The 23,653-nt window shown below is 48.3% G+C and overlaps 2 protein-coding genes across 7 annotated transcripts; one reads left to right on the top strand and one right to left on the bottom strand.

Annotated features, from left to right (window-relative positions):
- The first annotated feature begins 1,507 nt into the window (after positions 1–1,507).
- On the top strand, positions 1,508–12,210 carry mkrn1 (makorin ring finger protein 1). 5 transcript variants are annotated; one of them, XM_004912456.4, is made up of 8 exons: positions 1,508–1,713; positions 3,806–3,934; positions 4,013–4,224; positions 6,627–6,841; positions 8,238–8,452; positions 9,122–9,232; positions 9,362–9,503; positions 11,783–12,210. In XM_004912456.4, exons 1-8 carry the CDS (start codon positions 1,592–1,594, stop codon positions 11,990–11,992), a joined length of 1,356 nt encoding a protein of 451 aa, XP_004912513.1. In that variant the 5' UTR covers positions 1,508–1,591; the 3' UTR covers positions 11,993–12,210. The 5 variants fall into 5 exon arrangements, with proteins under 5 accessions (XP_004912513.1, XP_017948272.1, XP_017948274.1 ...); XM_018092783.2 differs by having other exon boundaries at positions 1,542–1,713; positions 3,869–3,934; XM_018092785.2 differs by having other exon boundaries at positions 1,543–1,713; positions 3,869–3,934; positions 4,013–4,116.
- Positions 12,211–14,828: 2,618 nt separating this feature from the next.
- On the bottom strand, positions 14,829–19,797 carry rab19 (RAB19, member RAS oncogene family). 2 transcript variants are annotated; one of them, NM_001017246.2, is given in 4 exon segments: positions 14,829–15,594; positions 16,349–16,532; positions 16,849–17,129; positions 19,760–19,797. In NM_001017246.2, coding segments are annotated over 3 exon segments (642 nt in total). In that variant the 5' UTR covers positions 17,044–17,129; positions 19,760–19,797; the 3' UTR covers positions 14,829–15,331.
- Positions 19,798–23,653: the final 3,856 nt, after the last annotated feature.

Genomic DNA, 23,653 nt, shown 5'->3' with positions numbered 1-23,653 from the left:
CCCTATGTGCCATAGTTTTATGGTATCTCTCTGTACAGGCTATGAGCAAACTTAGGGGGCTGTTCCTGCTGAATTGTGCTTAGTACAGGGGAATCCCTATGTGCCATAGTTTTATGGTATCTCTCTGTACAGGCTATGAGCAAACTTAGGGGGCTGTTTCTGCTGAATTGTGCTTAGTACAGGGGAATCCCTATGTGCCATAGTTTTATGGTATCTCTCTGTACAGGCTATGAGCAAACTTAGGGGGCTGTTCCTGCTGAATTGTGCTTAGTACAGGGGAATCCCTATGTGCCATAGTTTTATGGTATCTCTCTGTACAGGCTATGAGCAAACTTAGGGGGCTGTTTCTGCTGAATTGTGCTTAGTACAGGGGAATCCCTATGTGCCATAGTTTTATGGTATCTCTCTGTACAGGCTATGAGCAAACTTAGGGGGCTGTTCCTGCTGAATTGTGCTTAGTACAGGGGAATCCCTATGTGCCATAGTTTTATGGTATCTCTCTGTACAGGCTATGAGCAAACTTAGGGGGCTGTTTCTGCTGAATTGTGCTTAGTACAGGGGAATCCCTATGTGCCATAGTTTTATGGTATCTCTCTGTACAGGCTATGAGCAAACGTAGGGGGCTGTTACTGCTGAATTGTGCTTAGTACAGGGGAATCCCTATGTGCCATAGTTTTATGGTATCTCTCTGTACAGGCTATGGGCAAACTTAGGGGGCTGTTCCTGCTGAATTGTGCTTAGTACAGGGGAATCCCTATGTGCCATAGTTTTATGGTATCTCTCTGTACAGGCTATGGGCAAACTTAGGGGGCTGTTCCTGCTGAATTGTGCTTAGTACAGGGGAATCCCTATGTGCCATAGTTTTATGGTATCTCTCTGTACAGGCTATGAGCAAACTTAGGGGGCTGTTCCTGCTGAATTGTGCTTAGTACAGGGGAATCCCTATGTGCCATAGTTTTATGGTATCTCTCTGTACAGGCTATGAGCAAACTTAGGGGGCTGTTCCTGCTGAATTGTGCTTAGTACAGGGGAATCCCTATGTGCCATAGTTTTATGGTATCTCTCTGTACAGGCTATGGGCAAACTTAGGGGGCTGTTACTGCTGAATTGTACTTAGTACAGGGGAATCCCTATGTGCCATAGTTTTATGGTTTCATCACTAAATTCTGCTAACACTGCTGGTTCTGAGCTGTAATTATAAACAGACACAAATTTCACAAAAAGGAACCGATTCAGAATGGGATATTTCTCTAGGCAGACAATATGGCAGCTCCCGTACAGACACAATTGTACATGACAGGACTGTGAGGAGCCGCTAATGGAACCCAGTTACTATGACATCACGCTGCACTGAAGTAACCGCACTGTCAGTTCCCACAGAAATCCCAGGTTTAAAGAGGGCGGAGCCAGTAAATGTATTCCGCTATTGGCTAAAACGCCAATCAATTACTCAGAAGGGGGTTGGTCGAACTGAATCCACGCCCCCTCCCTTCTTTGGTTACCGGAAGTTTTGGAATCGGGCGCCTCAGCGCGCCGGAAGCATGTGACCGCGGAAGTTCCGGTGTTGTTTATAAGGGGGGGATAAACAGGAATGGCGGAGGCAGCGGCGGCTCCTGCACCTCTCACATCAGCAGCCGCGGCAGGGAAGGCCCCGCTGCCCGCTTTCCCCGATAATCCCCCCGTGGGTGGCTGGACTCGGCACGTCGCCTGCAGGTACTTAGCATCCGGGGGGGCGGGGGGGCTAGACGCACAGTGTTACCGGGGGGGGCTGTCAGGGGGGGGGGCTGTCAGGGGGGGGGGGCTGTCAGGGGGGGGGGGGGCTAGACGCACAGTGTTACCGGGGGGGCTGTCAGGGGAGGGGGGGCTAGACGCACAGTGTTACCGGGGGGGCTGTCAGGGGAGGGGGGGCTAGACGCACAGTGTTACCGGGGGGGCTGTCAGGGGAGGGGGGGCTAGACGCACAGTGTTACCGGGGGGCTGTCAGGGGAGGGGGGGCTGTCAGGGGAGGGGGGGCTAGACGCACCAGTGTTACCGGGGGCTGTCAGGGGAGGGGGGGCTAGACGCACAGTGTTACCGGGGGGCTGTCAGGGGAGGGGGGGCTAGACGCACAGTGTTACCGGGGGGCTGTCAGGGGAGGGGGGCTAGACGCACAGTGTTACCGGGGGGCTGTCAGGGGAGGGGGGGCTGTCAGGGGAGGGGGGGCTAGACGCACAGTGTTGCCGGGGGAGGGAGAGCAGCTCCATTGAGGGATGTGGGGAATAAACCTTCCGTCTGCTGAAACAGACAATGCTGATCATTTACTGATAACTGTCTGTGTGTTTAGCAGAGGGGATTCCCACTATTGTCTATGGCAGGGGATTATCAGGCGTTTAGTAGCTGCTACTAAGTAGCATGGGACTGGCGGGGCGCGGGTTCCGTAGGGCTGGGACTGGCGGGGAATGGGTTCCGTAGGGCTGGGACTGGCGGGGAATGGGTTCCGTAGGGCTGGGACTGGCGGGGAATGGGTTCCGTAGGGCTGGGACTGGCGGGGAATGGGTTCCGTAGGGCTGGGACTGGCGGGGCACGGGTTCCGTAGGGCTGGGACTGGCGGGGCACGGGTTCCGTAGGGCTGGGACTGGCGGGGCACGGGTTCCGTAGGGCTGGGACTGGCGGGGCACGGGTTCCGTAGGGCTGGGACTGGCGGGGCACGGGTTCCGTAGGGCTGGGACTGGCAGGAATGGGTTCCGTAGGGCTGGGACTGGCGGTGCACGGGTTCCGTAGGGCTGGGACTGGCGGTGCGTGGGTTCCGTAGGGCTGGGACTAGCGGGCATGGGTTCCATGAGGGTGGGACTGGCGGGGCACGGGTTCCGTAGGGCTGGGACTAGCGGGCATGGGTTCCATGAGGGTGGGACTGGCGGGGCACGGGTTCCGTAGGGCTGGGACTGGCGGGGCACGGGTTCCGTAGGGCTGGGACTGGCGGGGCACGGGTTCCGTAGGGCTGGGACTGGCGGGGCACGGGTTCCGTAGGGCTGGGACTGGCGGGGCACGGGTTCCGTAGGGCTGGGACTGGCAGGAATGGGTTCCGTAGGGCTGGGACTGGCGGTGCACGGGTTCCGTAGGGCTGGGACTGGCGGTGCGTGGGTTCCGTAGGGCTGGGACTAGCGGGCATGGGTTCCATGAGGGTGGGACTGGCGGGGCACGGGTTCCGTAGGGCTGGGACTAGCGGGCATGGGTTCCATGAGGGTGGGACTGGCGGGGCACGGGTTCCGTAGGGCTGGGACTGGCGGGCATGGGTTCCATGAGGGTGGGACTGGCGGGGCACGGGTTCCGTAGGGCTGGGACTGGCGGGCATGGGTTCCATGAGGGTGGGACTGGCGGGGCACGGGTTCCGTAGGGCTGGGACTGGCGGGGCACGGGTTCCGTAGGGCTGGGACTAGCGGGCATGGGTTCCGTGAGGGTGGGACTGGCATTCCAGGTGCATTAGGGCTGGGGGAAATTGATAAAGGTACTTTAGTTCAGGGGAATTGTGGGACAGGGTTAGCAGGGCGGGGCCAATATATTTAGGGGGGTATTTACTAGAGAGAGATCAGATGAGAGGGAAGCATTGGGAGCCCGTTAGTTCATGCAGTGAGAGACTGTTGGGGCAGGACTGTGAGTAAGTTTGCTGGAGGCACAGCCCTGTCCTTCTCAGTTAAAGGGTCGGCCAGATCAACCTTTTAGGGATTAAAGGGGGGTGTGAGGGTGCCGGCTCTGTCACTGTATAACGGAGAGTGATCCCTCTGTCTGATTGGTTGCTGGCTTGTCTGTCACGGTGTTTATGATGCAGGTACTTCATGCACGGCGTGTGTAAGGAAGGAAGTAATTGTCGTTATTCCCACGATCTCACCAGCAGCCGATCGACCATGATTTGCCGATATTTCCAGCGAGGCTGCTGCGCGTATGGAGACCGCTGCAGGTAAGTGAGCGCCACTGAGAGCTGTCTATTCCCCCAGTGTGAGCGCTCTCGGCTCATCTCTCTCTCCCTCGTTGCAAGGTACGAACATACCAAGCCACTTAAGGAAGATCTGATTGGAAATACCTCTACTGCGCGGAGCTGGCCGAGTGAGTCCCCCGCGGAACCGAGCAGCAATATAAACAGTAAGGCAGCTGAATTGGCAGCTAGTGAGCTGGCAGCTGGGGGTCCACAAGCTGAAGACTGGGTCAATGCCGTGGAGTTTGTTCCGGGGCAACTCTACAGTGGACGTGGTAATTGCTTGGGCGGGGAGCACCATACCAGCCAGGCAACCCCACAAGTTCCTTTGTTTTTACTTTCACTTTTATTTTTATATACTTTTTAATCACCCCCAGCTCATTATCATCTGAACTGTTCCCCCCCCCCCCCCAGGCTGCACATTTGGTTTGGCCAAGGCTTAAAGGGGTGTTTTACCTTTCTTCTTTCAAATGGGGGTCACTGACTCCGGCAGCCAAATACCTATTGCTCTGTGAGGCTCCAGTTTTATTGTTATTGTTACTTCTCTTTCTATTCAGACCATCTCCTATTCATATACAGGTATGGGATCCCTTATCTGGAAACCTGTTATCCAGAAAGTTCCGAATTACGGAAAAGCCGTTGCCCATAGACTCCATTTTTATCAAATAATCTAGAATTTTAAAACTGATTTTCTTTTATCTCTGTAATAATAAAACAGTACCTGTACTTGATCCCAACTAAGATATAATTACCCCTTATTGGGGCAGAACAGCCCTATTGGGTTTATTTAATGGTTAAATGATTCCCTTTTCTCTGTAATAATAAAACAGTACCTGTACTTGATCCCAACTAAGATATAATTACCCCTTATTGGGGCAGAACAGTCCTATTGGGTTTATTTAATGGTTAAATGATTCCCTTTTCTCTGTAATAATAAAACAGTACCTGTACTTGATCCCAACTAAGATATAATTACCCCTTATTGGGGCAGAACAGCCCTATTGGGTTTATTTCATGGTTAAATGATTCCCTTTTCTCTGTAATAATAAAACAGTACCTGTACTTGATCCCAACTAAGATATAATTACCCCTTATTGGGGCAGAACAGCCCTATTGGGTTTATTTAATGGTTAAATGATTCCCTTTTCTCTGTAATAATAAAACAGTACCTGTACTTGATCCCAACTAAGATATAATTACCCCTTATTGGGGCAGAACAGCCCTATTGGGTTTATTTCATGGTTAAATGATTCCCTTTTCTCTGTAATAATAAAACAGTACCTGTACTTGATCCCAACTAAGATATAATTACCCCTTATTGGGGCAGAACAGCCCTATTGGGTTTATTTAATGGTTAAATGATTCCCTTTTCTCTGTAATAATAAAACAGTACCTGTACTTGATCCCAACTAAGATATAATTACCCCTTATTGGGGCAGAACAGCCCTATTGGGGTTTAATGTTTTATTGATTTCTATAGTAGACTTAAGGTATGGAGTTCCAAATTATGGTCCGAGCATTCTGGATAACTGGTTCTATACCTGTACCAGTCTCTCATTGCAACTCTACCTTAGCAAGTCCCTGGTTGCTAAGGTTATTTAGACCCTAGCAACCAGATAACAGCTAAAATTCCAAACTGGAGAGTTGCTAAACAAATAGTAAAATAATTAAACCATAAATAAAAAATGAAGACCTGCTCTGTTCCATTTAATTGCCTTATGTTCAAGGTGCAGAAGAGCTTGCAATCACCACAGGTCTCCGTATTACAGGGGCAGATTTCCCAGAAATGAATGGGAAGTGTATCCAGAGACACTGGGCTCTAACGCCTACAGCCTTAAAGGGGTGGTTCATCTTCTAGTATGTTACAGAATGGCCAATACTTGGTCACTTTTCATTCAATTGACTATTTTCCTTCTTCTGACTCTTTGCAGCTTTCAAATGGGGGTCAGTGACCCCGGCAGCCAGAACCTATTGCTCTGAGCAGTATTACTATTGTTACTTTTTGTAACTTGTCTATTCAGCCCCTCTCCTATTCATATAACTGGGTCTCATCCAAACCACCCCCTGGTTACTAAGGTAACTGGGACCCTAGCAACCAAATAGCTGCTGAAACTCCAAACCGTTGAGCTGATAAATTAAAAATGAAATAACTAGAAAAAAAATGAAGACCAATTGCAAATTGTCTCAGAGTATCACTCTCTACATCATACTAAGTTAACATCTGCTTTACCAGCGACCTTTGGATTTTGCCGCACCCATTACTATCCGCTGGGTGGTTCCTGTATTAACCATTTCATGGGTTCATGCTGTATCTGCCCCACTTCATCTTCCTCCTTGGCAACTGGTGACTTGCAGTATGGGAGGAGCTGTGGGATTAGGGTGAAAAATCCAGTCCTATGTTTTTCAATGTGTTTTTTTTATTGGGGGGGGGGGGGGGGGGGGGGGCAGTAATAAGCATTTATCCTGCTTATACCCCCCCTTCCTTATATTGTATTTAATTACAGGTTGTTTTGGCCAATGTTTGTTCCTACATTCAATGTGTCACTGTCGCTTGATATGTCCCCCACCACCACCACAAAATGGATTCTCCCTGTTTGTATGCTTTTATTAATTTAATTGGTGTAGCCTTTTTGAGTTCACTGATTGGTTCTGCCTTTTTTTTTCCCCCCTCTGCCAGCCCCAGACGCCTACACTCAGGGAACTCAGAAAGAAGACGAGTGCAGGGAGCAGCCTGCCGACCCGGAGCTAAAGAAACAACTGTGCCCGTACGCCGCCGTGGGGGAATGCCGCTACGGGGAGAACTGCGTCTACCTGCATGGGGATCCATGTGACATGTGCGGGCTTCAGGTGCTCCATCCTGTGGATACAGCTCAGAGATCACAACACATAAAGGTAAGGCTTTGCAGCAGTTGCTTTTTGGCAGAAGCCACATCACCGTGTCACACTGCCCAATGAGCATCAGTAGCGTCCGCCAGTGGGGCGTGGTTATGTAACAGGCTGGGGCTGAGGCAGACAGGTAGTGGCCAGGGGTAAGGGCCAGGTAAATGACCTTGGGAGACCATATCCGGCCCACGGGCCATAGTTTGAGGACCCCTGTCTTAAACCTTCCTTGCCCTAATTTCACGAATGATGCTAAATCCCATAATAGTGATTCAGTGCATCCTTACTAATAGTAGTTATTGGGCCAGTTGCCATGGCGCTGCAATGCCAAGTAACTTTCACATTGCCTTTTAAAGGATAAGTTAAGCCTTTTATTTTAAAATCCCCTAAAATTAGTCTAAACAGCCCCCAGAATAACTAACTCCTTCTCCTCTTCCTCCTTCTCCTCTTCCTCCTTCTCCTCTTCCTCCTTCTCCTCTTCCTCCTTCTCCTCTTCCTCCTTCTCCTCCTCCTCCCTCCTCCCTCCCTCCTCCCTCCTCCCCTCCTCCCTCCTCCCTCCTCCCTCCTCCCTCCTCCCTCCTCCCTCCTTCCTCCTTCCTCCTTCCTCCTTCCTCCTTCCTCCTTCCTCCTTCCTCCTCCTTCCTCCTCCTCCCTCCTCCTCCTCCCTCCTCCTCCTCTATCCAACTATAAAGACCTCAGAGGTTCCCTGTGTGTATTCCTGATTATTAACTCAACTGTGAGCATGCCCAGTAGGCACCTCTCTGAGGTATTCATTGCTCAGAACGCAAAAGGGGCGGAGCTTCACACTAGACCAGGAAGTAGCAAAAAGCTGTAGTTGAACTGGCTGCAAGAGAAACCAAATAAATCTGGATGCAGAGAGAAAAGTATGTTCTGGGGGGTGTACAGAGTTTATTTAGATTTTAAAAAAACAAAAACAAAGGGGGGGTTGTTTATCTTTAACTTTTGGTGTGCTGTAGGGAGTGATGTTCTGAGACAATTTGCAATTGGTCATTTTTTATTTGTGGTTTTTGAGTTATTTAGCAGCTTTCCAGTTTGCAGTTTCGGCAGTCTGGTTGCCAGGGCCCAAATTACCCTAGCAACCATGCATTGATTTGAATAAAAGACCGGAATACCAATAGGCGAGGGCCTTAATAGAAAGAATTAGTAATAGAAAGTAGCCATAACAATAAATTTTGTTTTTGTTTTTTTAAATGGGGTCAGTGATCCCTATTTGAAAGCTGGAAATATTTTAAAGAAAAAGGCAAATAATTAAATGAAGACCAATTGAAAAGTTGCTTAGAATTAGGCTCACTATAACATACTAACGGTTAAAAACCTATGCAAACTGTGGAATTTGGCCTTTTCTTCCCCTTTATTATTCTGCCCCCCCCCCCCCCCCCCCCCCCAGTCTTGCATTGAGGCGCACGAGAAGGATATGGAACTGTCATTCGCCGTCCAGCGGAGCAAAGACATCGTGTGCGGGATCTGCATGGAGGTCGTGTACGAAAAGACCAACCCGGGCGAGAGGCGATTCGGCATCTTGTCCAACTGCAGCCACTCGTACTGTCTGAAATGTATCCGCAAGTGGCGCAGCGCCAAGCAGTTCGAAAGCAAGATCATCAAGTGAGCGCCGCTGGGCCGTACCATGGGCGGGGGGGTTGGTTATCAAAATAGGAGGGTCACTGACCTCTATGAGATGGAACAAAACTGCTCCTATTCATCTTCCAGTCCCATTGACGCCACTGGTTGCTAGGGACCTGTTTACCCTGGCAACCAGTGGTGAGAGCTGCTAAAATTCCAGTCTGTATCTGCTGCACTAAAAACTGAATTCATTGGTAACAAAACAGACCAAGTGGCCATTTTATCTCAGAATTATGGTCTGCGTCGTGAACTTCAGTCACTTCTTACCCCCTTTCCCATATGTAATAAAAGGCAGCGTGCTTGCAGTAACCCCTAGCAACCAATAAGATGTTTAACAGGTGGCCTGTAAATGCTTCCTGCTGATTGGTTGCTATTGGTTATTGCACCTGGGGTGCATGTTAACACTGGAGGCAAATGTTGCCCAAAGCAACTTGCAGGTGACATAACGAATTGCTGATTGGTTGCTATAGGCAGCATCACTGGTAACGTTTGTCGCCAATGTGCGCTTTAGGTTTTATTTGTTAAACCTGATTGGACAGTATGAATACTGTAACCCCGCCCATTGGTTCAGGTGGGGCAAAAATGGCTTATTTCTTATGAACCATTATTTATCTGCTTCCCCCACACACAATTCAACTTTTTATTTTCCAGATCTTGCCCAGAATGTCGTATCACTTCAAACTTCGTCATTCCAAGTGAATATTGGGTAGAAGAGAAAGAGGAGAAGCAGAAGCTGATCCAGAAGTACAAAGAGGCCATGAGGTAACGCTCCGAAGCTGCCAAAAAACTACAGCTCCCAGCATGCCTCACCCTTCATTATATGTTACATTGTTCTGGGGTTTGTAGTCCAGCAACAACCAAATAAATTTATTTATATTTTTCTTTGTGCAGTAACAAATCTTGCCGATATTTCGATGAAGGCCGCGGGACCTGCCCATTCGGGGGCAACTGCTTTTACAAACACGCTTACCCCGACGGCCGAATCGAGGAGCCGCAGCCTCGGCAAAAGAGCGGAATGTCCAGCAGATATCGGGTGAGGGGGGTTCTGGGGGATTGAATACGTTGAGCTCAAACAGAACTGGGACTTCTATGGGAGATGGCCCACAATTTGGGACTTTCTGGATAATGGGTTTCCGGATTTTTCCTTGGGCTGTCAGGGAATGCTGGGAAGTGTTTAGTAAAAACTACAGGCACCCGTTAAAATATACAGTGCTATTCTGAGACCATTTTCAATTAGTCTTTATTTTTTATTTTTTTTGGGAATTTAGCTGTTTGTTGAGCGGCTCCCCATTTTGGAATTTCAGCAGCTATCTGGTTGCTAGGGTCCAATTTAACCTAGCAACCAGGCAGTGGTTTCAAAGAGACGGGAATATGGCCCCAGCATTTCAAGTACACAGAGGCCCAAACAGCCCCTTACAGCAGCCCCTCTAGCTTTTGCCAGAACCCACACATTGCCAGTCCGGCCTTTGCAGGACCCACACATTGCCAGTCCGGCCTTTGCAGGACCCACACATTGCCAGTCCGGGCCTTTCCAGAACCCACAGATTGCCAGTCCGGCCTTTGCAGGACCCACACATTGCCAGTCCGGGCCTTTCCAGAACCCACACATTGCCAGTCCGGGCCTTTCCAGAACCCACACATTGCCAGTCCGGGCCTTTGCAGGACCCACACATTGCCAGTCCGGGCCTTTGCAGGACCCACACATTGCCAGTCCGGGCCTTTCCGGGACCCACACATTGCCAGTCCGGGCCTTTCCGGGACCCACACATTGCCAGTCCGGGCCTTTCCGGGACCCACACATTGCCAGTCCGGGCCTTTCCGGGACCCACACATTGCCAGTCCGGCAAGGCCTTGAGTGACCTTTTTTGAGTTTTTACTCCACGCTCCCCCTAGTGGCAGAAGTTATGTTTGAGTTAAAATTAAATAAAAGTGACACTAAGTACAAGTATGGGATCCGTTATCCAGAAACCCATTATCCAGAAAGTTCCAAATTACGGGAAGGCCATCTCCCATAGACTCCATTATAAGCAAATATTAAAAATGATACCCTTTTCTCTGTAATAATAAAACAGTACCTGTACTTGATCCCAACTAAGATATAATTACCCCTTATTGGGGCAGAACAGCCCTATTGGGTTTATTTAATGGTTAAATGATTCCCTTTTCTCTGTAATAATAAAACAGTACCTGTACTTGATCCCAACTAAGATATAATTACCCCTTATTGGGGCAGAACAGCCCTATTGGGTTTATTTAATGGTTAAATGATTCCCTTTTCTCTGTAATAATAAAACAGTACCTGTACTTGATCCCAACTAAGATGTAATTACCCCTTATTGGGGGCAGAACAGCCCTATTGGGTTTATTTAATGGTTAAATGATTCCCTTTTCTCTGTAATAATAAAACAGTACCTGTACTTGATCCCAACTAAGATATAATTACCCCTTATTGGGGCAGAACAGCCCTATTGGGTTTATTTAATGGTTAAATGATTCCCTTTTCTCTGTAATAATAAAACAGTACCTGTACTTGATCCCAACTAAGATATAATTACCCCTTATTGGGGCAGAACAGCCCTATTGGGTTTATTTCATGGTTAAATGATTCCCTTTTCTCTGTAATAATAAAACAGTACCTGTACTTGATCCCAACTAAGATATAATTACCCCTTATTGGGGCAGAACAGCCCTATTGGGTTTATTTCATGGTTAAATGATTCCCTTTTCTCTGTAATAATAAAACAGTACCTGTACTTGATCCCAACTAAGATATAATTACCCCTTATTGGGGGCAGAACAGCCCTATTGGGTTTATTTAATGGTTAAATGATTCCCTTTTCTCTGTAATAATAAAACAGTACCTGTACTTGATCCCAACTAAGATATAATTACCCCTTATTGGGGCAGAACAGTCCTATTGGGTTTATTTAATGGTTAAATGATTCCCTTTTCTCTGTAATAATAAAACAGTACCTGTACTTGATCCCAACTAAGATATAATTACCCCTTATTGGGGCAGAACAGCCCTATTGGGTTTATTTAATGGTTAAATGATTCCCTTTTCTCTGTAATAATAAAACAGTACCTGTACTTGATCCCAACTAAGATATAATTACCCCTTATTGGGGCAGAACAGCCCTATTGGGTTTATTTCATGGTTAAATGACTCCCTTTTCTCTGTAATAATAAAACAGTACCTGTACTTGATCCCAACTAAGATATAATTACCCCTTATTGGGGGCAGAACAGCCCTATTGGGTTTATTTCATGGTTAAATGATGCTACTTTCTCACCCCCCCCCCCCATCTCCAGTCCCAGCGCCGGAATCGGTTTTGGGACTTTGACGAGCGAGACGGCGCCGACCCGTTTGAGAATGACGAGGATGAAGTGGTGACGTTCGAGCTGGGGGAGATGCTGCTCATGCTATTGGCCGCGGGGGCAGACGAGGACCTGACGGACTCGGAGGACGAGTGGGATTTCTTCCATGACGACATGGACGATTTTTATGACCTGGACCTATAGCGCCAGTCAGAGGAGTTTGGACTGTCTGGGCGGCATCAGACAGTAGCTATTTCCTGTGGTGTTTGGCAGTGCCGGTGTTCCTCCCGAGGCAGGCCTATCAATTCCAGGTGCTGTTGTAATCATTTTTATCCCGATGTCTATTTACCCCCCCGGCCCCCCCGAGTGTGTGTTTCTGTTTCAAGAAAAAAAAAATAAAATTGAAAAAACAAAAATCAGCACAAAACAAAGTAATGTTAAAAAGCCGCACCATTTTGTATCTTTTGGATCAGAACCGTTGATCCGAGTGTCGACCACTCGCCCCGGTTAGTGCCCCCCCTTAACCACCCACAGTGTGTCACATGGGGCGAGTGATGTCACTAAAGATGGCTGACAGGAGAACTCCAAGTGGGGGGATTGGATTCTGCAGAATAAAGCGAATAGTTGGGTGATTATTCCCTAAGGTTTACTTTCCCTTTACATTCTTTATAAGACCCCCCCCATGCCGTATCTCTGTGTGGACTGAGGGAGGGAGCTAAAGGGCCCCTGGGCAGTTGGATAACCTGAGAGGGGGGGGGGGCTGGCGGCTAAAGGGCCCCTGGGCAGTTGGATAACCTGAGAGGGGGGGGGGGGCGGCTAAAGGGCCCCTGGGAAGTTGGATAACCTGAGAGGGGGGGGGGGGGGGGCTGGCTAAAGGGCCCCTGGGCAGTTGGATAACCTGGGGGGGGGGGGCTGGCTAAAGGGCCCCTGGGCAGTTGGATAACCTGAGGGGGGGGGCTGGCTAAAGGGCCCCTGGGAAGTTTGATAACCTGAGAGGGGGGGGGGGCTGGCTAAAGGGCCCCTGGGAAGTTGGATAACCTGAGGGGGGGCGGGGCTAAAGGGCCCCTGGGAAGTTGGATAACCTGAGGGGGGGGCGGGGCTAAAGGGCCCCTGGGAAGTTGGATAACCTGAGGGGGGGTGGGGCTAAAGGGCCCCTGGGAAGTTGGATAACCTGAGGGGGGGGCGGGGCTAAAGGGCCCCTGGGCAGTTGGATAACCTGAGGGGGGGGGCGGGCTAAAGGGCCCCTGGGAAGTTGGATAACCTGAGAGGGGTGGGGGGGCGGGCTAAAGGGCCCCTGGGAAGTTGGATAACCTGAGGGGGGGCGGGGCTAAAGGGCCCCTGGGAAGTTGGATAACCTGGGGGGGGGGGGCGGCGGCGGCTAAAGGGCCCCTGGGCAGTTGGATAATCTGTATAGATTGACTGGGCCTTTATCTAAATGTCATTTTCTGCCCTTGCTAAAAGCCCCACAACCCTGGCCAATGCTCTTGTTGAACTGGACCCCCGCAGAGGCCTCTGACCCAAACTACAGCTCCACACCCCAATATATCACCGCTCCCCTGTACCTCATAACAGCAGGGTGGGGGTCGGTGGCTGCCATTTTGTTCCTCCCCCAGGCTCTTTGGCCAATGGGGGTATGTGCAGGTAAAGCCAGGGCTAGTGCCCAACTTCTAGTTTTCCCTCTAGGACTACATGTGTGAGGGATCTATTGCGCTGCTATGGATTGTGGGAAAGTGACAGCTATAACATTCAGAGACAGCAGGACAGTCTGAAAGCCGTTCAGCCGCGGCGCACCTGTTCCCCCAGGCTCCCTGTACAAACAAACACCCTGCCCTTTATATAGTGTCTCTTTATAGATTCTGCCTCTGGCAAAGGGTAAAGTCTGTACGTGTAGCTGCAACAGAAGCGACTCTGGCCGCTCTTTCCTGCAGAGAGAGATCCCAATTACCCCCCTTTGTTTGATGTTGGGGGGGGGGGCTGAGCCTCTTGTAACTGTCCCCACCCCCTTCCTGAACTCTGTTGGTAAATAAAATGCTGTTAAGGTTCCAGGAGAGGCTTTATTACAACAAAACCTACAGCTGGGCAGTTGCAGTACCGCCTCTCACCAGTTTTCCCTCCATAGAGCTGCAATAGAACAGCGCCCCTATATATATATATATATATATAATCTTCTCCAATGGCATAGCTGGGAGCCCACTGAGCACGTGCAGTGCCACTGACACACAAGATGGCCGAACAAGATCCAAGATGGGTCAACTGGATCATTACTGCTATAGGGCTGGTACAGTATATAACATACAACAATAGTTTAGGGGGTGTGGCCCTTTAACACAAGACTAGCTGTTGCCCAATCAGAATGGCCGTTCTATTTCAGTCGCACCTGAAAGGAATGCCATTGTTTTTATTAACAAGCCGACCTCCCTTCCTTCCCATTCTGCCTCACCGGTCCCCAACCAGCGGTAAAACCAGTTTATTTACTTGCCCGCAGAGCTATGTCGCCAATCCCGTCCGGGCACAAGTCTAACCACGGGATTGGCCGCACAGGAAGCACGTGTCGCCCGAGCCAATCAGAACTAATACATTACCCAACTGTTTATTAACAGGGAGGTTTTACATAAAAATATCACTTGGGGGATCACGTGATCCTCCCAGCGGGGCAACATAGTAGCTGAGGCTGAAAAAGGACTCCAAATACAGATATTTTGTTCTGCAATAGCAATTCCAAGCAACTTTTCAATTGGTCCTCATTATTTCTTTCTTATAGTTTTTGAATTATTTCCCTTCTTCTTCTGACTCTTTGCAGCTTTCAAATGGGGGTCACTGACCCCGGCAGCCAAACCCTATTGCTCTGTGAGGCCCCAGTTTTATTATTATTGTTACTTTTTATTCCTTATCTTTCTATTCAGCCCCTCCCCTATTCATATACCAGCCTCTCCTCCAAACCACTGCCTGGTTGCTAAGGTAACTTGGACCCTAGCAACCAAAAACCTATTGCTCTGTGAGGCTCCAGTTTTATTGTTATTGTTACTTTTTATTCCTTATCTTTCTATTCAGCCCCTCCCCTATTCATATTCCTGTCTCTCATCCAAACCACTGCCTGGTTGCTAAGGTAACTTGGACCCTAGCAACCAAAAACCTATTGCTCTGTGAGGCTCCAGTTTTATTGTTATTGTTACTTTTTATTCCTTATCTTTCTATTCAGCCCCTCCCTTATTCATATACCAGCCTCTCCTCCAAACCACTCCCTGGTTGCTAAGGTAACTTGGACCTTAGCAACCAAAGAGCTGCTGAACTGAAAATGAAATAACTAAAAAACTACAAATAATAAAAAATGAAGACCAACTGCAAAATGTCTCAGAATATCACTCTCTACATCATACTGAAGGTTAACTCCTTAATGTCCGTCTCGTATAAACACTCAGGTCCCTGGGTGAGCTCGATGCAGGTACGTATTTAGAAAAAGTAGTCCGGTTGCTGTGCAACTTGCCCTTTACTCCATGGGATTAAGAGGCGGAGCAGCAGGAGGGCCGCCCCCGGCCGGATTTACTAACACAGGCAGTTCTTGTCCGGCTCCGGGGGGGCGAGGACGGGCTTGGAATCCAGCATGAAGCTGTTGCGGGGGCTCTCGCTGTGGTAGTGGAAGGTGTTGCGGGCGATGAGCTCTTTGGCCATCAGGAGAAACACCTCGTCCACGTTGTGGGACTCCTTGGCCGAGGTCTCCAGCACCGCCAGCAGCCCGTGCTTCTCCGCTAGAGTGCAAGCCTCCTCGAACAGGATCTGCCTCTTCTCCGCCAGGTCCGATTTATTCCCTTCCAATGGGGAGAGAGCGCAGGGTTAGCAGGTAATTACCCCCCCCCCCCCCGACTTGTCTCAAATGCCCCTCTAGGCCCTCAGTATGTGAAGGAGGTGAGCTGGGTTGGGTTGAAACCAGTTTAGAGTCAATGCACTGCTGGTTCTGACTCATGAAACATTGTAGTAGAAGCCCCCATCCCCCCCCCCCCCGGGTGCTACGTTGATACCCTGATTTGTCTCATGATTGTCCCTTTGGGGAGAAGAAAAGGAACAGGAGATGCTTCATGGCTCAGTAATAACCTATTTCATGGTATTAGGTGGGGGGCGGAGCATAGAAGCAATATGGCAGCTTCCACTGTGGGCAATTAGTACCTCAAACCTAATAACTGTGAACTTCGCCCCCCCCCCCAGAAGGAGCAGAAGTAAACTACTGGATAGGGGCGGGGCTGGCAGGATGGGGGGGGGGTCGGTATCATATGCACCAAAGATTTCTACGGTTTCCCATAACAACCAAGTGTATCCTGCCCTTTTTCTAACTTCAACAATTGTATGAACTAATAACTGCTGCTTGGTTGCTATGGGTTACAGGACCCCCTCCATCAACCCAACTTGATTTGCTTCTCATTGCAGCGGTCCAGCAAAGCCCCACCCCTCTAGATGACCATGGGATACAATTAACCCCCCCCAAGTGACCCTAAAAGAGACAGTCCCGCCTCTAGGGTTCCCCCTATGGGACCCCTGTACCCCCAAAGCCCCCACTGCAGAACCTACCAATCAGCATCATCATTAGGTTGGCGGCGCCGTATTTTTCAGCTTCGTAAATCCAGTGCGGCACCGACTCGAAGGACTGGCGGCGGGTGATGTCGTAGGCGATGATGGCGCCGTGGGCGCTACGGTAATAGCTCTGGGTGATGGTGCGGAACCTTTCCTGCCCGGCAGTGTCCCACACTTGCACCTATGGGTAGAGAAGGGGCAGAATATTAGCGGAATACTGGTACCAATTCGTCCCTTGTTCCTCGGGGGCGGGGCTATGCAAGTGAATTTTTCACTCCCTTGCTGAGAAGGTATCCAATCAGATTCCCCCCATACAGAAATCCTCCTTATCTGTAAGCCAAAGGCTCAGTTGAACCAGATATAGGTGGGGGGCAATAAACCCCACCTCCCTGGGGCATGTAGGGGTGGAGCTTCAATGATTATTTGTAAACATCCCTTGGACTACCCTTATTTCTATGGCAACCTGTGCCCCTATAGGCAGCACCGCAACCACTTACCTTCACCTTCTTCCCATTAATGTTCATGTTCCTGACGGTGAAATCCACCCCGATCGTGTTCTGCTGATTATGAGCGAAGACCCCCGACTGGAACCTGTGCACCACGCAAGTCTTCCCCACGTTGGAGTCCCCAATGAGGATGATCTTAAACAGGAAGTCAAAGGGGTCGTCCTCTAGGGAATTGCTCCCCGGCATTCTGTGCCCAATGTCCCAAAGGTACCGGAGAGTTCAAAATGGTTCCACTTGGTTCCAGGGGGAGGAGCACATTCTGCAGTCACAACCTGAGGTGAGAAGGGAGGTTATTCAGGTACTGCCCCCCAAACATCCTATCTGATCCCCCCCCCCCATTGTAAGCAGCAGTCCTGCCCTGCTTTATGGCTGAGATTCTAGCTATCTGTATAACAGAGCATTCTGTCACAGTGGCACAGATCCTATCTGATCCCCCCATTGTAAGCAGCAGTCCTGCCCTGCTTTATGGCTGAGATTCTAGCTATCTGTATAACAGAGCATTCTGTCACAGTGGCACAGATCCTATCTGATCCCCCCCCCCCATTGTAAGCAGCAGTCCTGCCCTGCTTTATGGCTGAGATTCTAGCTATCTGTATAACAGAGCATTCTGTCACAGTGGCACAGATCCTATCTGATCCCCCCATTGTAAGCAGCAGTCCTGCCCTGCTTTATGGCTGAGATTCTAGCTATCTGTATAACAGAGCATTCTGTCACAGTGGCACAGATCCTATCCCCCCCCCATTGTAAGCAGCAGTCCTGCCCTGCTTTATGGCTGAGATTCTAGCTATCTGTATAACAGAGCATTCTGTCACAGTGGCACAGATCCTATCTGATCCCCCCCATTGTAAGCAGCAGTCCTGCCCTGCTTTATGGCTGAGATTCTAGCTATCTGTATAACAGAGCATTCTGTCACAGTGGCACAGATCCTATCCCCCCCCCATTGTAAGCAGCAGTCCTGCCCTGCTTTATGGCTGAGATTCTAGCTATCTGTATAACAGAGCATTCTGTCACAGTGGCACAGATCCTATCTGATCCCCCCATTGTAAGCAGCCGGGGGGGGGATGAAAGCTATATATACCTGCGAGGGAGCTCAGTACCCACATGAATAGAAGTCTATGAAAAATTAAAGATCTTCCCATCATCCTTTTTTAATGCAAAAGTTTCAGTTACGGGAACCAAATGCAGCATTCACTATGTACTTGGAATATGTGCTGTGTGCGTGGGAGGAGAAGGAGAGTCCCACAGACCTAAATCTGCCAGTTTGTAAGGTGACAACTGTCATATCACTGCACCTCGACTGTCAGTCTTAGTTTAACTCATTTGTTCCTAGCTGGAACACCCACAGACTGCACAAAGGAAAGGGTTTAAATACTGGTTATCTTGCTTAATGGGCCTGCCATGGCATGTTCTGGGCACACAATAAGCTGTACCCCCATACTGTACTGTCTAAGGGAAACACTATGGCACCCCCTACCCATATGTATAAATACAAATATACAGAGAAGGAATGTTCTGGGCACACAATAAGCTGTACCCCCATACTGTACTGTCTAAGGGAAACACTATGGCACCTCCTACCCATATGTATAAATACAAATATACAGAGAAGGAATGTTCTGGGCACACAATAAGCTGTACCCCCATACTGTACTGTCTAAGGGAAACACTATGGCACCCCCTACCCATATGTATAAATACAAATATACAGAGAAGGAATGTTCTGGGCACACAATAAGCTGTACCCCCATACTGTACTGTCTAAGGGAAACACTATGGCACCTCCTACCCATATGTATAAATACAAATATACAGAGAAGGAATGTTCTGGGCACACAATAAGCTGTACCCCCATACTGTACTGTCTAAGGGAAACACTATGGCACCCCCTACCCATATGTATAAATACAAATATACAGAGAAGGAATGTTCTGGGCACACAATAAGCTGTACCCCCATACTGTACTGTCTAAGGGAAACACTATGGCACCTCCTACCCATATGTATAAATACAAATATACAGAGAAGGAATGTTCTGGGCACACAATAAGCTGTACCCCCATACTGTACTGTCTAAGGGAAACACTATGGCACCTCCTACCCATATGTATAAATACAAATATACAGAGAAGGAATGTTCTGGGCACACAATAAGCTGTACCCCCATACTGTACTGTCTAAGGGAAACACTATGGCACCTCCTACCCATATGTATAAATACAAATATACAGAGAAGGAATGCTCTGGGCACACATATATATATATATACAGTCTATAGAGCCATGCAGTGACACTATTTATAGTCTGTTTATACAAACACTCAGACAATGCCTGCCTATCAGGGTAGAAGTCACACTCCCGGCGGCTCTGACTCCCATATAAACTATTCTGGATCATGTGACTCCTGGTTTGAGATTTGCCCTGAAGCTCCGGGTGGGAAATTTCAGACTAGAAAATCAAGATTCAGGCAATGATTGTGTTTGTTTTAATGTAACAGATTGTGTTTGTGCCCTAAATCCCCCCGTGTAATAAAGCGACTCCTGAAATCCAAATACACTCAACTTGCCCTTTATTTTCTTATTAAATATTAATTCACGTGTAAAGGCAACATTATATCTATGTATTATTGTTATTAGCCGGTACTGCTTACTCCTGTGTACAAGCTGTGCCTGTCTGTAGTATCTGCCGCTTCTCTGCACTGCCGGTTCCGACTCCTGAAACAATGTAGCCGAAGCCTCGTAGCGACAATGAGGAATGAATGGAAAACCGCTTAGAATTAGATTTCCTTTCCTCATACAAAACAGTTTTTCCCGAGGTTGAGCTTCCCCTTTGATTCACTGCTATACACGACTCGCCAATACAATTAGGAAGGAGAGGAAAAGTCGCTCTCTGAGGGATATTTTACCTTTGAAGCCGACGCTGCTCCCTTAGTGGCCCCCGCGGCCGCCTCTTCCCCCAGAGGGTGTTGATAGATCCCTTACCTGGAGGCTCACCTGTCACACACACACACCTTGCTGGCTCTGCCCCTTACCTGGAGGAACAGGTGAGGCAGCTGTGAGGCATGCTGGGAGTTGTAGTCCAGGAACTGAGCAATAAGGAAACAATGAGAAGGAGAATTAATAACCTTACTGTGCTCTTGGATTTCCTTGGGTGCAAAGGTGGCCCTTCTAGGGCTCCTTATCTATAGTCACCGAGCCGGGGCCCCAGCCGCTGTAAATAATAGGGCCCGGCCGCTGTAAATAATAGGGCCCGGCCGCTGTAAATAATAGGGCCCGGCCGCTGTAAATAATAGGGCCCGGCTTTGGTTGCAGCCATCCCTGACCGACTACAGAGCCTCATTGTAACTGGGAATCCACTGGGGTTTGGCACAATGACTTTCTATGCAAGTGGCCACAAGGAAGCCTTTGTTGGGCCCCCGGGAAACCGCGTCACAGTCGGGGACAGCAGTGACACCGTCGGTTCAGACTCACGCCCCTCTGCCCTAATAACTAACGGCCGTAGGGGGGGCCTCAGTTAGGGGGGTATTTAATCGGATTCTCTATGTGTAATGAACTCCTCCTTATCTGCACAGCCTGAGACACAGTGGCCCCGAGGGGGAGGAGTTCATTGTTTCACAATAAAGGGGTAGTACACCTTTAAATTAACTCATACCAAGATGTCGACGATTTGCAATTGGTCTTCATTTTTTATGGTTTTTCAGTTATTTAGCTCTCCATTTTGGCAGCAATCTGGTTGCTAGGGTCCTTGCTTACCCTAGCAACCGGGCAGTGGTTTAAACAGGAGGTGGCAATATGAATAAGGGCTGAATAGAAAGATAAGGAATAAAAAGTAACAATAACAATAAAACTGGAGCCTCACAGAGCAATAGGTTTTGGCTGCCGGGGGCCGGTTATCCTGTTGCTAGGGTTCAAATTACCTTAGCAACCAGGGATGAGAGACTGGTATATGAATAGGGGAGGGGCTGAATAGAAAGATAAGGAATAAAAAGTAACAATAACGTTAAAACTGGAGCCTCACAGAGCAATAGGTTTTTGGTTGCTAGGGTCCAAGTTACCTTAGTAACCAGGGAGTGGTTTGGATGAGAGACAGGAATATGAATAGGGGAGGGGCTGAATAGAAAGATAAGGAATAAAAAGTAACAATAACAATAAAACTGGAGCCTCACAGAGCAATAGGTTTTGGCTGCCGGGGTCAGTTATCCTGTTGCTAGGGTCCAAATTACCTTAGCAACCAGGGATGAGAGACTGGTATATGAATAGGGGAGGGGCTGAATAGAAAGATAAGGAATAAAAAGTAACAATAAAACTGGAGCCTCACAGAGCAATAGGGTTTGGCTGCCGGGGTCAGTGACCCCCATTGGAAGAAGAAGGCAAATAATTCAAAAACTATAAGAAATAAATAATGAAGACCAATTGCAAAGTTGCTAGTTAACATAAAGGTGACCCGCCCCTTTAGTTGAATCTAAGCCAATCCGGAAAGGGAAAGCTAAAAACTAAAACATGATCTGTTTGGCCACTTTAATAGGGTTTAGCACCAATAAACCCCAGTGCTGCAGGGCCGGTTGCCAAGCGATGCATAAGAAGAGCGCATGGGTTGCCCCGGAAACCAGCAGATTGCCCTCTGCCCTGATTGGCTGTCAGCCCGTGCAGTGTTTTATAGATGCTTCAGGGCAATTATCCCTGCTTTGTAGTTGTTAATATTCACTTTATATTTGTGCTACATTGTATATGGGGGAGCGGCCATATTGTTCACTAGCAACCCAAGCCCCTCTTAATAGGCATTAAAGGGCCGGCTCACCTTTAACTGGTTAACGTTTAGTATTTAATATAGTGACCTATTCTTAGCAACTTTTCAGTTGGTCTTTTTTATTTGTAGTTTCTGACTTATTTCCCTTCTTCTTCTGCCTCTTTCCATCATTCTAATGGGGGTCACTGACCCCGGCAGCCATAACACTATCACTCTGTGAGGCTCCTGTTTAATTGTGTTTGTTACTTTGTACTTTGTACTTATCGTTCTATTTTCATATTCCTGTCTCTCATTCAAACCACTGCCTGGTTGCTAGGTTAAATTTGGCCCTAGCAATCAGATAGCGGCTGAGATTCCAACCATCCCATCCAGTCCTGGACCTTTGTTTACCCCCCTAGGTGACCCCCTAGTTATATTATATATAATAGAACTGGGAATATTAGAAGGGAAGATCCTCAGATGTATAGACAGATGAGAATTTCTGCTTTTTCCCTGTTCTCATCAACCAATTAACCCCCCTGTGATAATAAATGTCCCGCCCCTTCCTGCTTCATACCCTTTTCCATCTCTATTTTAGCTTGTCTCATCGTATGATGTAGAAAGTCATATTCTGAGACAATTTACAATCAGTCTTCATTTTGGTTGGCTATTTGGTTGCTAGGGTCCAAGTTACCTTAGCAACCAGGCAGTGGTTGGGATGAGAGACAGGTATATGAATAGGGGAGGGGCTGAATAGAAAGATAAGGAATAAAAAGTAACAATAACAATAAAACTGGAGCCTCACAGAGCAATAGGTTTTTGGTTGCTAGAGTCCAAATTACCTTAGCAACCGGGCAGTGGTTTGGATGAGAGATGGGTATATGAATAGGGGAGGGGCTGAATAGAAAGATAAGGAATAAAAAGTAACAATAACAATAACACTGGAGCCTCACAGAGCAATAGGTTTTTGGTTGCTAGAGTCCAAGTTACCTTAGCAACCAGGCAGTGGTTTGGATGAGAGACAGGAATATGAATAGGGGAGGGGCTGAATAGAAAGATAAGGAATAAAAAGTAATAATAACAATAAAACTGGAGCCTCACAGAGCAATAGGGTTTGGCTGCCGGGGTCAGTGACCCCCATTTAATCATATTAATACTTCAAAAACTATAAGAAATAAATAATAAAGACCAACTGAATAGTTGCTTAGAACTGACCATTCTATAACGTACTAAAAATGAACCTACCCCGGTCCGTATCAGAGTGCCCAGACCCCCAGCTCCACATTGGCCTCTGCAAGAAAACATTGTTATATTCAGTATCTACATCAGAGAGATCCAACCTCTGCTCTTGTTGAACTGCAACTCCCAGTAGCCAATGAACTTCCAGAACTGGTTGGTCCCTCTCTGCTCAGGGAAGATGTAATACCCACAGTTGCCACCAGGTGTCAGTCTTCTCCCAGCATTTTCACTCCTCAGTTATATTCTTAGCTACTTTTCCATTGGTCTTTATTTTTTTTTTTTTTTTTTAAATAATTTACTTTTCTCTTCTGCCCCAGCACCCAAAAAGTACGGTTCTGTGGGACTAGCGAGTAGGGCCCAGGGCAGGTCACAAGGGTACCGCCCGCTTTCCCTTTAATACTGGATAAGAGCACACACTTGCCCTTTAGACTTTGCAGCAGGGAGATTATTAAGCCAGATGTTGTTGTTCAGTTGCAACTCCCAACAGGGCTTATTGGGAGATTAGGTGTTGCCCCTAGTGAAGTCTGTACCAGGGGGTGACGGGAGTTCATTCGTTATTAGTCTGGGGCAGGTAGTGACCAGAGACCCTGGGCCTCAGGCCTCTGCATCAGTTTTTTACGCCTTTGCCTGGTTGCTAGGGACATGGGACCCTAGCAACCACATAAATGTTTAGATTCTAGACTAGAGTTGCTGGGCACAAACTTATAGAATTGAGAAGAAAAGACCAATTGCAATTGGTCAAAGGTCCCAGGGGGAATGTTTCCTTTACTATAAGAGGGAGGGGAGAGGCAAAGCTCCCAGGTAAGTCCCTGTGTGTGGGAGAGACCAACCCCTG

Source organism: Xenopus tropicalis, chromosome 3 (assembly GCF_000004195.4).
Source record: "Xenopus tropicalis strain Nigerian chromosome 3, UCB_Xtro_10.0, whole genome shotgun sequence".
NCBI lineage: Eukaryota > Metazoa > Chordata > Amphibia > Anura > Pipidae > Xenopus > Xenopus tropicalis.
This window is presented reverse-complemented; position numbering and strand designations above follow the sequence as displayed.